This window comes from Lagopus muta, chromosome Z (assembly GCF_023343835.1).
Source record: "Lagopus muta isolate bLagMut1 chromosome Z, bLagMut1 primary, whole genome shotgun sequence".
NCBI lineage: Eukaryota > Metazoa > Chordata > Aves > Galliformes > Phasianidae > Lagopus > Lagopus muta.
This window is the reverse complement of record NC_064472.1, coordinates 14612463-14624568: the sequence shown is the minus strand read 5'-3', so window position 1 is coordinate 14624568 and position 12106 is coordinate 14612463. Positions and strand designations below refer to the sequence as shown.

The 12106-nt window shown below is 40.8% G+C and overlaps 1 protein-coding gene across 4 annotated transcripts; it reads right to left on the bottom strand.

Annotated features, from left to right (window-relative positions):
* Positions 1–239: 239 nt before the first annotated feature.
* Positions 240–9314, bottom strand: NIM1K (NIM1 serine/threonine protein kinase). Of its 4 annotated transcripts, none has more exons than XM_048930911.1 (4): positions 8973–9314; positions 8179–8741; positions 3105–3373; positions 240–1107 (listed from the first exon to the last, which is right to left on the bottom strand). In XM_048930911.1, the coding sequence occupies exons 2-4, from the start codon at positions 8468–8470 to the stop codon at positions 358–360; spliced, it is 1311 nt and encodes a 436-aa protein (XP_048786868.1). In that variant the 5' UTR covers positions 8471–8741; positions 8973–9314; the 3' UTR covers positions 240–357. The 4 variants fall into 4 exon arrangements, with proteins under 4 accessions (XP_048786868.1, XP_048786872.1, XP_048786871.1 ...); XM_048930915.1 differs by lacking the exon at positions 8973–9314 and adding an exon at positions 4133–4217 and having other exon boundaries at positions 8179–8285; XM_048930914.1 differs by lacking the exons at positions 8179–8741; positions 8973–9314 and adding exons at positions 4133–4217; positions 6271–8168.
* Positions 9315–12106: the final 2792 nt, after the last annotated feature.

Genomic DNA, 12106 nt, shown 5'->3' with positions numbered 1-12106 from the left:
TTGTGTCAAACTAAGGTAAAACTTGTCAAGAAGTTAACCATTATGTGGCTGTACTGAGAGATCTCCGAAGTGTGTTACATGCATTGCCATTTGATCTTTATTAAAAGATCACTTCCACTGATAATTTCTTTCTGTTTTACTTGAGTTATTGCACTAGTTGTACCATGTTTCTGGAGCAAGAGACAAACAAGTACATTAGGGCTCTGCATTTGAGCACTTCAAATGTGAGCTGAAAAACGTAAAGGAAATGAGGCAATTTGGTTTATTTAAAAATTAGAAAAAATGCAACACCAAAACCTGTGAAAAGTGAATAAAACCCTTTGTTAAGTGTGCTGAGTATAAAGCTTGCAGTGTGGTTTACAAAATAGAACACAGCTTGGATGTGTGCTTTACACCGTTACAAGAGCTGATTCCTTTCTTTATGTCTTGTTCCTTGGGATCTGGATGGGACATTATAGGGATGCATTCAAGGGCCCTTTTCCTTTGTACTTTGTGTAAAACAATTCTGTAGACACCTGTTATTGAGCTGCGTGCATCTCTTCCCCGGTTATTTTGAATGTGTTCTTCTGTGATTCCCAGATCTTTCAGAGCGTTTTTCACTTCTATTTCCTCCTCTTTGAGTGTGTTGATCTCTGATAAATACTTAGGATCCAGTTTAAAAGGCTGTAAAGGTTTTGGGTACTGTATCCCCTGCATCCACTCACTGTTCATAATAAGTTTGACAGAATATCGTTCTGTTGGTACTGGCTGAAGGACTCCTTTTATCAATTTCTGGCAAGCTTCCGAGAGGCAGGGAGGCAAGCTGTACGTCCCTTCAAGAATGCACTTCTTCAGTTTGGCCACCGTATCTGCCCGAAATGGCATGATCCCCGTAATCATGAAGTATAACAATATTCCTAGTGCCCAGATATCTACATAAATGCCAACATAGTTTTCATCTCGGAAGAGTTCAGGGGCAGCATAAGGAGGAGACCCACAGAAAGTATTTAAAGTTTCATCTCTTTTGCTGATTGTGCTGAATCCGAAGTCTCCCACCTTAACGCAGGTGTTACTGCTGTAGAAAACATTTTCTGCTTTCAAGTCCCGATGAATGATATTATTCTCATGCTATAGAAGAGGAAGAACACTGGGTATTAGCAAGTACTTAGGTGACTACTCTTTATCTTTTATTGATTAATTATACCTAGGAAAGGGAATTATTTATCTCAAACAAAGAAATAAGCTTTGCTATGAAACCGAAGGTTGCAAGTCCATCTTAATTCTCTACTGGTAAGAAAATGACCGAGGAGGAGCAGAAATGCATGTACATATACATGTATGTTTTGAAGGATAGCAACATCTTGTTAGTATTCATTAATATTAGTTAGGAATTAGTATTTGTGTTGAGCAGATGCGATGGCATTATGGATAATCCTACATGACTGTGTATCTTCCCGTGCTAAGTATTTAGTATTTTTTCAGGATTCAGAGCACAAGTTTTTGAAATGACTACATTTCTGTACCGATGTAACAGAAATATTTTTTAAGTATGTAAAGCCATTTTTGCGTTTGTTCTGAGCATGCAGACTTATGAACTGAAATCTTCTAGTTCATTGATAACATTAAGTGAATGTGGTACCAGATAAGAGAACTGTAGCAACTGTCCTAGTTTGTGATCCATATCCTAATATCTAGTATTGGCAAGAGAAGAGGTGTGCACAAAGCTGTGCCTGGTGATATTTTATGTCTTTGCAGGACGTTCAGTATTGTCTTCTACTTTTAGAAATCTGAAGTGAAATGCTGCAACATGTACCTTTCTTTTTAACCTCAGAAATGAAGGTACTGATGTACTCTGCTGAGTAGACATTTAACTATACTGATTAAGTAAGGGTTTAATTTCATCTTTGAAATGACTAGGAAGAGTGAAAGAGTTTGAGCATCTCTGCTGTTACCCTTGTAAGTAAGAGGATGCACATGGAGACACTAGAGAAACCCTGTCATCAATAACAAGCAAGGATCTTTAGTCCTCATGAGGACTGACAACAGTGAGATGGGATATAAGTGGCCCGATTTTAATAGATTGGCAAAAATAAAATATTTTTGCAGGAGACTGAGTGTATGAGTAAAGAGGCTGGTGAGATTGGAGGTCTGGTTTTAACGTTAAGAAATGCACATGATCTTTAAGATCCAGTAGATCCTGAATACTTGTCCTGTGGAAAAGATGTTGAAGCTAATTCATTTATAGACATCTGATTGTTCTGTCAAAATACATTAACATGTTTTTCATACACGTTGTTTGCAATGCATTTCTAGATGTCTGACCTGGAAATACACTTGCTTGCATCTTCCTGCCTGTTGGAGCTGGAGCCCGTTACACGGCGGGAGAGTATGAGCCACCGGAGGGCACTCTGGGCCAACTTTAACTAGTGTTAAGTCAAACGCAGAGCGGACTTGTCATGGCTTTTGTAATGTAGTTGTAAGCAGCTGTGGTTACTAAGCGAGACTCAGAGGAGGTTGTACTGGAAGTGGTTAATTACTCATTTCTGCCTTTATAGAATGCTTTGGGTTCTATGAATTGCATCATTCTAAGTCTAGTTGCAGTTATGAGGGCTAGAAAAGAGGAAGTGACTTGCTAAGTGTTGACATCACTTAAGAAGGAACAGTAATTAACTGTCTTAAGACTTAATTAGTCTTCCACATTCGTTAGTAAGTGAGCTGGATGTCTGCAATACACAACACGCCTCTTCTTGGGACTGCTTTCTTCTAGCAGAAAAGTGAGTGATGCTCTTTTGAAACAGCTGAGGGATGAAATGAAGCTTTACTATCGGATCCATACAAAAACAAGTAGTCAGGACGAACACTCTTACTGAATGGATGGTTCCATTCACCACATGCTCTCAATTCAGTCTCCTCCCCAAACATGTCAACAGAGAGGTAGTAAGTTGAGATGGATGTGAAAGCACTCTTAGGTGTCTTTAAGATGGTATTTCTCAAGCTGGTTTCACTGTTCAAAGATATGTGCCTGAAATCCTGATAACAGTAAACTTACTAATTGGCAAAAAAAATACATCCTCAAAATCAGCTGAAGCAGTGAGAAGAAACATGCCCATGGAAGAGCAACTTACCATGTGCTTCACAGCAGAAACAATCTGGGAGAAGATTATTTTGCATTCTGTTTCTATTAGCTTTCCTTCTGTAGTGATTTTAGTGAAGAGTTCCCCTCCTCCTGCATACTCCATTACCAGGTGCAGTTTTGAGAGTGTCTCCACCACTTCATACAGCCTGATGATATTTGGGTGGTGGAGTTTTTCCATGCTTGATATTTCACGAGATAGCAAACGTTGAGTCTTCTGGTCTAATTTTGTCTTGTCCAAAATCTTAATAGCTACTTTCTCTGAAAAGAAAATACTTTTCCATGTTAATTCAGTAAGTACAAACAGTAATACTGTTTCTGTATAATGCATGGTTACGTAACTGCAATGATGAATATAAGATAAGCTAGAGAAGCCTACTAAGCCTTGTCATCTTTCACACCCTACTGTCTCCAGCATCCTCCTCACTGCTGATACAGCTAAGGGCTGGCAGAGTATTACAAGTGCTAATCAAATCATGTAACATGTTCCTAGGCTGTCAAGCATGTCAGTATACATCTGATGGCAACAATTATCTATGTTAGGTATCTAACTTGGGCATTATAGCTTTCAAAACAGAAATCTGGCTGTCTGAGTGGAAGCTAGTGTTCCTGCTCTCTGTTGTTGAGAAGGAAATGGGCAAATGAGAGTCTCAGCATTACAAAATCTGGAGGCTGTGCTCCATTCTGAGGATAAGACCTGTTCCTGCAAGGCCCCTAAGCCTGAGCTGCAGACCTTTCCCACTTTTCAACCTGACTGTGTGCTCAGGTTTGTTAAAGGAAGTCTGTGCCTTTGTTGTTAGCTCAGTGCTGTGAATTAGTTGCACGCAACAGCCTGGTGCTTACAGACTAATGGAGGCTTGAATATAGGCAGTTTATTCCAGAGCAGGTGGACTAACATGGAGGTAGTGTAAGGACTTTGAAAATAACCCTGCAAGCTTATAGCAGATGTGTTTACATGTATGTGACTTACAGAAATGTTGCCTAATGGCTTATCCCATATCCCCACAAATTCTCAGTTACCAAAATCAGTGTTGCAGAGGTTTGTCTTTCTCAGGATAGCTGTGCCAGTTTTTCCAACGTGTTCATGCATGAGTGGCTCTTGGTACTGCACAGAATACAGGAAAAGTACAATTTTATGTCTGCACCACAGTGGGCCGTGAATTCACACCACAGATTTTATACCAAGGAAGGAAGTAAAACAGCGACATAGAATAAGTTGCAGGGATCATGTAAAACAACGAATCAGTCTTATACGGTCCTGGTAATGCAAAGCTGTGGTTAAGTTCTGCTTGCTTATGTAGCATATTTTCAAGCTAAGGGCCTTGAAATGCTGGTATACATATATAGCTTCACCGTATCAACAGGGTAGCTCAAAAAGCTCATTGAGAATTGCTCTTATGGTTCTGTATGAAAACTGGTAGGTCATGGCATTTGTCTTGAATACAGCTGGTATTGGAGGGATTAGTCTGGTTAAAATAGGCTTACAGTGTCTTTGTATAACTTACTAAGACAGCAAAATTAAACTGGAACATGGCAGTTAAAACAACTGTTTATTCTTGGGGAAAAAAACAATACTTCCACAGATGTCCTAGCAATTCATCATTCTTACCATTTTATTTCTAAGAAAAACTTCATGTTCTAGCAGACAAAGTTAAATTACTAAAAATAAAAGCTGTTACTTTAAAGGAAGCATGACAAGGCCATTATGATTTTACATTTGGTAGAAAAACTTTCAAGGTGCTTCCATTTACACTATTATGAAGTTATTTTCCTCAAATTTTGTGTTTCAGTACTCCTGAAGTGTTATTGATATATATGCATTTATGTCTGTACAGATGAAGAAAACTCCACGTTTGGTATATTTACATTTCTTAGTAATATAAATGTATGAGTTGATTCCCCTACTACAGTGCAGCAGATACTCTGGGGAAGTGAGATTCTGAGAGCTGCTGACTTATCCCTTCCATGCTTCTGCTTTCAGACAAAGTCTGAAATGAGGAGAGAGCAGACTTCCCTGCTTTTTGCTGCCTACTGAGGCTGTTGATTATGATTGCACCTACTGCACAGTACAGACACCTGGCATGGTGAATCAGAAGGGAATGAGCTGTTTAATGGGAACAGCACGTGGCAGATCCTGGCAGAGCTCTGACTGCTGACCTAGAGGTGAAAGACTGTAAAACCCTTGTCACGTTGGTAGTACACTGACCCCCTGAACCAAGAATAAAGAGTGCTAGCTTGGGGGAGATTTGCACAGCTAGATGTTTAGATGCTACAGAGAAAACAATTCTCGCAATCTTAGCTATGTAATTGCATTGTTATGTCTTGATTGATAAAAGTTGGGAGCATTTGGACTTTAAACAAGCAAAACAACAACAAAAAAGCAACCATTAGGAGAAACAGAGTCACAGCATGTCTTAGGCTTGAAGGGACCTTAAAGTTCATCTGTTCCCATACCTCTGCTATGCCTACTTTCTCAATAAAATTTTAAAAGGAAAGCAAACAAACACACAGAAAGGGTTTAGAACTGAAAGGCCTGATCTTATTCACACAGTACCACGTATCAGGACCAAGCTCATTAAAATTTGCATTTCTACAGTTGTATGTGCATGCAGTACACAGAAAACCAGCTGACCTACAGTGTAAGAAAAGGCCTTTGTTTCCTTTCAAACTCTGTGTCAGAAAAGAAAAAAAAAGAAAAGAGCCCAGTTTCTAAACACTGTATTTCCCTTGTATGGCAGCAGTTCTAAATAGGTCATTTTCATCAAGAAATTTATTCACCAAAATATTGAAATTAATTATGAAAAAGATTTTGACTGACCATATGTTGAGGTTTGAAAAATGCTATCTGAAGTCATAGTGAATAAGAAAAGTTAATAAATGGTTGAGAAATTATTTCAGGAAAAAGTAGCATATGCTATATTGGCAAAAGGAAATAAAATCAAAACCAAGCTGGGGCAGTGCATCTAAATAACCCAGTACACATCACACCACCTAAGATTTTCCTGCAACTGCTGAACAACCAATGTTCTCTTTGTGAGAGAAGCAGGGTTCTTCATCCACTTTGACACTACTGTTTTTATTGCCCTTATCAGCTTCTTGCAAACCGTTTTTGGGTGTTCTGCTGCAACAGAGCACGAGGGCTAGAGAACAGCACACACCTGATTACAGAATCGTTACAGGAACTGGTCATGGTGAAGAACGAAATTGTTTCCTCCTTCAAGTAGGGTGAGATGTCAGCAGAAAGACAATGCTTAGAACCTACAACAACAACTGAAGAGATGAATATATGCAAGATATACACGTACCTTCCCCTGCCCCAAGGAAGGCCTTTTTATCTGCACCTCTGCCAAGAGGAGACTTAGTAGCTCTGTGCAGGTACATCAGTTCGTTAACAACACAGCAATGAACATACACTGGAAGGAGACTCCTCTTTGGAAGGGTGTGTGTATGTGTGCATGCGTATGTAGGGGAAGTGCACCCACACTTGTTCCTCTCCTCCATCCCAAATGCATACTTCATGATGCCAGACAAAGTCACAAGCAGAAACAAGTAAGACAATGCTTTCCCCTCAGCCTTCCTTCTTCGTGACAGTTGCAAAATTAGCATCAGAAAATTACCCAATGAAAATTTTAATCCCCAATGACAAAAAAATAATTTTAGAGATTTTTGGTGAAAAAGAAGCTTTTCAAGGAAAAAAAAAAGCCTGTTTTTAATTTAATTTGTTCAAATTTACTGTACTTGCCGAAGTCCAAAAGTGTTCAATCAATCAGCTCTATGCAAATGCTAAAGCAACCTGTCTCCTAGGGAAATTCAACAGGTAAAAGCTCATCTGGCTCAAATTTATCTTCCCATCAGCATTCCTCTTGTTCCCAATATGGGAGCAGCATTTCTGCCAATTATAAACAGAAGACAGTTCTCTGTGAAAGGAAAAATATCACTCAGCAGAAAAAGAAACAACTTGCTGTAGGCCAAGGAGAACAGGGTTTCCTGAAGCAAGGAAGCAGAAAAAACGAACCCAGATAGACAAACCCATAGGCTAAGACAGACTTCAGTTTTGGGGGAAAAAAAAACAAACAGCACAGAAACAGAAGAACAGACAATACCACCAGTTCTTCACTTCCCAATGTAAAAACTGTAACTGGGCTCAACATGAGCTTTCAGATCTCTGCAGTCTGGTCTGAAGGAGGTGGTCAGCAAAAATAGCAGCAGATAGTAAAGAATGAAAGTTTGGGGGAGAACCTAGTCTTCCCGCCTTTTAGATGGTGAAAGGAATGAGAATTGATTGAATTATAAAGGAAAGACGAGAGAAAAACTGAAGATGGTAATGTACAAAGGCACGTGGAAAAGTAGCTATCCCCAGGGGAAATCAAGCAGTTTTTGTTTTGGTCAAAGACAGCAGAATAAACAGGGTAGACGAAAGCAAGTGCATAGTTACACCTGTAACCAAAGTGTTTGCTGCAGTTATCTAGCTTTTCTAGCTCTCCATACAAGCAGTATATGCAGTGTGTTTCTGTACTTGCCCTCTACCCAGATTTGGCTGTACCAACACTTGTTTTCCTGCATCTGCTCAGCCTATACTTGTATTCCCTGTCCCAGCTTTTTACCTTAATGAACCACCTGCATAACACAACATCAGATTTCTCACCAAAATTACTAAAATTAGCCATTAAGCAAAGGAAGCCTTGCTCCCTCCAGCTGTGGCAGGTCCATGCCAAGCTAGGCTGCCCTGGAAGTTTAGCACCCGCAAGCCTGCAGCCTCTGCACTGGGCATGGGAGACAGCAGGTGGACTGTTTGTGGCACTGTCAAAGTGTGGCGAGTCATGAGCTGCAGGGTGAGATGTGCCACCCAAATGAAGTGTTTCTGGCTGCTTGTCACGGCTGAAGGCTACCTCTAACCTAAGCATTTATCTTTGAACTTGCTTACAGGTTCACACAAGGAAAAAGGCACATACACCTGGTATGTGTATTGAAGGTTTCGGCAGCATTTTTCTTACCAAAGAGGTCAGTTTATGTGTACACAGAACTAGGGCGATCAGAAACCAGGTGACCCACACAGCAGTGCCTACCTCTGGTAAGAGAATGAATTCCAAGTTTCACTTGCGAGAAATTCCCACTTCCTATTTCTCCTCTGACTCGGTAGAAGCCAATTCTCTTTCCCAGGGTTAATTCTTTCACCACTTTTTCATTGTGGGACATATCCTGCATTAGTTTCTCAAATGGGGTCAGCCTCTGCTGCCTGCCCTCTTCATCTCCTCCACAGCACTCCTCACGCCCATAGTCTTCTCCACTGTCCTCACGATTCCACCTGGCATAGCGATGCTTTCCAAGACCTCTTCCATTCACAAATCCTGTTGTCATAGTCTGTAGGTAATCACGGCTCCATTGAACAAAATGTCCCAACAAGGAGTTTAATGAAGTGAAATATTCCTCTGCTAATATGCAATCCTGCACATAACAGACACCGTGCAAACAGCAACAAAACAGCTTAGTGAAGAAGTCCACATACCAGTTTGGAATTCACCTCAAAAGTTGTATCTACACATTGCAGTTCTGTCCAAATTTGGAGATGGAATTTGGTTCTATTTTTGTCCATTTCTCACTGACAGATTTAGTGTGTCAGGATGCTCATCTGCAAGGTAAAAGAGGCTCTGCAGTTCAAACAGCAGACTTTATGCAGAAAAACAGTGCGTTGCTCACATTCTATGTAGTACATTTGAAACAAATGCAGAATATTTGACACAAATTTTCAGGGTCTAGCTAGCTGCTTTGAAAACTGGCTTGATAGGAAAAAATCAGACAAGTAGCTGATTACCTACTCTGCATAAATTCAGATGTTTCCAGTTCATTTTGAGTAGCTGACCTTAAGAACGTGGGTCCTGATTCTGGTACCAGTCCAAAAGCTGAACACAGGGTTTTTCTCTGATTCATTCCTCAGCCCGGGAGCTTGTCACTGTACCTTGGAAGTGACCGCCTCGAAGCCTTGCTGTAAATAGTCTGTTGCCCCTCCGTTTCCTTCCCATTGCTGCTTTAACAAAGCAACTGATCCTGGAAGATGACAGGAAAAGCATGATCTGTGCACCAGCCAAAAGAAACGCAGCGCCTCCGTATCACTGAAGTCACATGGCAGGACAATGCAGGATTAAGTAACTGCAATGTCACTTTAACCCGCCTTTATTTAGATGAGCTTTCTTTAACGCCTTGAGCCTTCTCAAATTTTTGCCAGACGCATGGTGTGCCTAAGCAGACAGATGAAGAAAGTCATTAAAACCATTATGTAACAGCCAAGCACTTCACTTAGAGACAGCACACCGGGCATCATTTTACCAGTTTAACTCAATTTGTTTGGCAGCATGTGGAAAGAAGTCCTTACTCTGAGTACATAACTAATGACTTATCATTAAAACAGTACATTGTGTGACAGTAGCCTCTAAACTCCAGCAACCCCACTAAGAGGAAGAGGAGAGCCTGAGGGCACCACAGCTGCTCTTCCTGCTCAGAGCACATGCTGCATGGTCACCATCCCCTCTGCTCTGCTCACTGGGCTGCCCCATGGGCCATGCCTTCAGCCCTGGCACTGCTGCAACTGCAGCCAGGCAGCAAGTGCCTGTTCTGTAATGTGCCTTTGAACTCCTCTTACTCCCTTACGGAGATTTTATTCCTGTTTGAGCTCTGCTATCACACAGCTGCACAGGAAGAGGCCATTCTTGTGTCTGATAGAAAACTGTATGATATAACCAAATCAATCTTGGATCTGGAATGCTGTCAAATCACGAGAAACAATGAATGAAAAGAAGTGGAAAGTAAACAACTTGTAAACACTGCCCAAACTTTAAGACAGAGTATTCAAATATGTTTCATTGTGTTCTGTGGATGTAAGAGTCAGCCCCCTGACAAACACTGCATGTTTGCAACCATCCCTGGCTAAAGCCTGAAACTGTAAATGAAGGAAAGACTGAGTGGAAACGGAGCAAAGCCTGTGGGATCTGCCCGTCAGCCTATCCTGAGGAGCACTGCATGCTGCCTCTGTCTCCATTTTTCGATACCAGGGAAGAAATACTTAGGATGTGAAGTATCCTCAGCAAAAATGCAAGGTAAACAAACAAGCAAGATCCACATAAACCTAAACTCCCATTCTGCATTTGCTCTCCTCCATTTGTGGAAAGAACAATTTCTTGCAGGACTGCATGAATTCTGGCCCATAGTTGTTTTCTAGTTTAACCTGTCTCACTTAGTGATTTTAAGAATGTTTTAGGTAATAAAAAAATGTTAACATGAACATCAACTATGTTGCACAGTTTTAATGGCTGACAATGCTGTCAGAGCAAGGCTTTGGAAATCTCTAGTCTAGTGAGTACTACAATGACTGGAATACTGAGAACAGCTGGAAAAGGGCACTTGGGGTAGCTGGGTCTCACAGTTGTCAGCCTGTTCAGCATTAAAGCCACACAACAAAAGACCACTTTCATGCAAAAAAAAACAGGACCTTGCAATTAAATGGTTGAAGTCTGAAGAAGGATTTCTATCAAACAGTCCTATACAGCTGCCTGATGATTACTTTTGGTAAAGGCAAACAGAAGGCTGTGGTTCAATACCACAGTGACAGAAACACCACATGGCAATGCCAGGGCCTTGCAAACATGCTGTAGGGTCAAAGGCAAAACTGCATTAGGGAATTAGCACACAGCTCTTCCCGATTCTGCTCCTGCCAAGTGCTTACTGAGACCCAACTTCTCCTTTTAGAGCATTAGATTTTAAACCATTAATCTGCCAGCCAAGCTTCCCGCGACTTGTCAGCCTGGCAATCTGCTGGTCTGTGGCCAACTGGCTAGGTTTCCCCCATCTTTTAAGATGAGCTATTTCAGTATTCTTAGCAGAAAACATACCATCTATTTCTGGCCTAAGTTCCTTCCTGTAACCTAAATCAGTAAAATCCACCCTGATAGCATCTAAAAGAGCACTGTCTGTAAAAGCACTAATTCCAAGCGAGGAGGAAGAAAATATGAAATCAGGACTCATCCAAATATGATGGAGACAATATCCACATGTATCTATTTGTTTCCAGTATGGCTGACTATTGATATAAAAAAACCTCAGGAGAATGTTTTGGCCAAATTATTACTTTCTGTAACAAAATAATCATGCAAAATTACTAAATAAATAAACACAACAAGAAGAAATACAAGACGGAGTTAACAGACATAAGACATTTAAGATACGTCCCAGCCCACCACTGCTCTTGTTTGACCTTGCTGTTCATGTATTTCCAGGTACTGATGTTCTAGTCCTATTCTAGGAAGTGCTAAATGCCCTCAGGCTCTCGCTGAAGGCTCACTTTAAACCCTGCATGGTAAACCTGAGGAAATTTGTAACAAAAGGTAAAAGAAGGAAACAAACAACAGAAAAGCGATGACTGGATATGTAGACTTTGGTTCCTGAAGTCCCTGCCTGGCAGGTAAATGAAAGTGACCTGGTCTCAAGGACCTGTGGTAAAACACTAAAAAGTAAGAGCAGTTAGAGCACAGCTTCCAGCACAGTTCTTTGCAGCCTGTTCTCTTTTTCTAAGCCTGTCCCTTAGAGAAGCAAGAAAATTTCTGTTTGCAGACATAAACTGCTGCAGTTCCTGTTTGAATGAATGTGAAAGAAGTCACATGGTATAGTCTCCTGCTGCTCAAATCCTCAGAGTATCAGTCTGTTCTTTGTATACAGATGACACTGAATATTGCAGTAAATTCAGCAGGGCTCCCTTTTCAGCCTCACCACTGTGAGCTCTGAAGGGAGTGAGATGCTTCCTTAGGGCAGGGGATTAGCTCGGTTTGCTTGACTTCTCCTGAAGAGCAGCTTGTCTCTATCCTGCTACATGTGATGCAAGCCAACTCTGGAACTAAACAAGATTTAAAGTAGCAGGGTTTTTCAAGTGAGTGATATGAAAATATTGATCCCTCTGTATTAGAGCTTTGAAAGTTATGTCAAGAAAATACCAGCAATCCAATACAT

What these genes read in the sequence shown, in the direction of transcription:
- NIM1K (XM_048930911.1), bottom strand. Translation starts at nt 8,470, where the DNA reads ATGACAACAGGATTTGTGAATGGAAGAGGTCTTGGAAAGCATCGCTAT. An exon ending in AATTCATTCTCTTACCAGAG is followed by an intron (nt 3,374 to 8,178) that starts GTAGGCACTGCT and finishes TTTTCTTTTCAG; the next exon opens with AGAAAGTAGCTATTAAGATT. An exon ending in TTTCTGCTGTGAAGCACATG is followed by an intron (nt 1,108 to 3,104) that starts GTAAGTTGCTCT and finishes CCTCTTCTATAG; the next exon opens with CATGAGAATAATATCATTCA.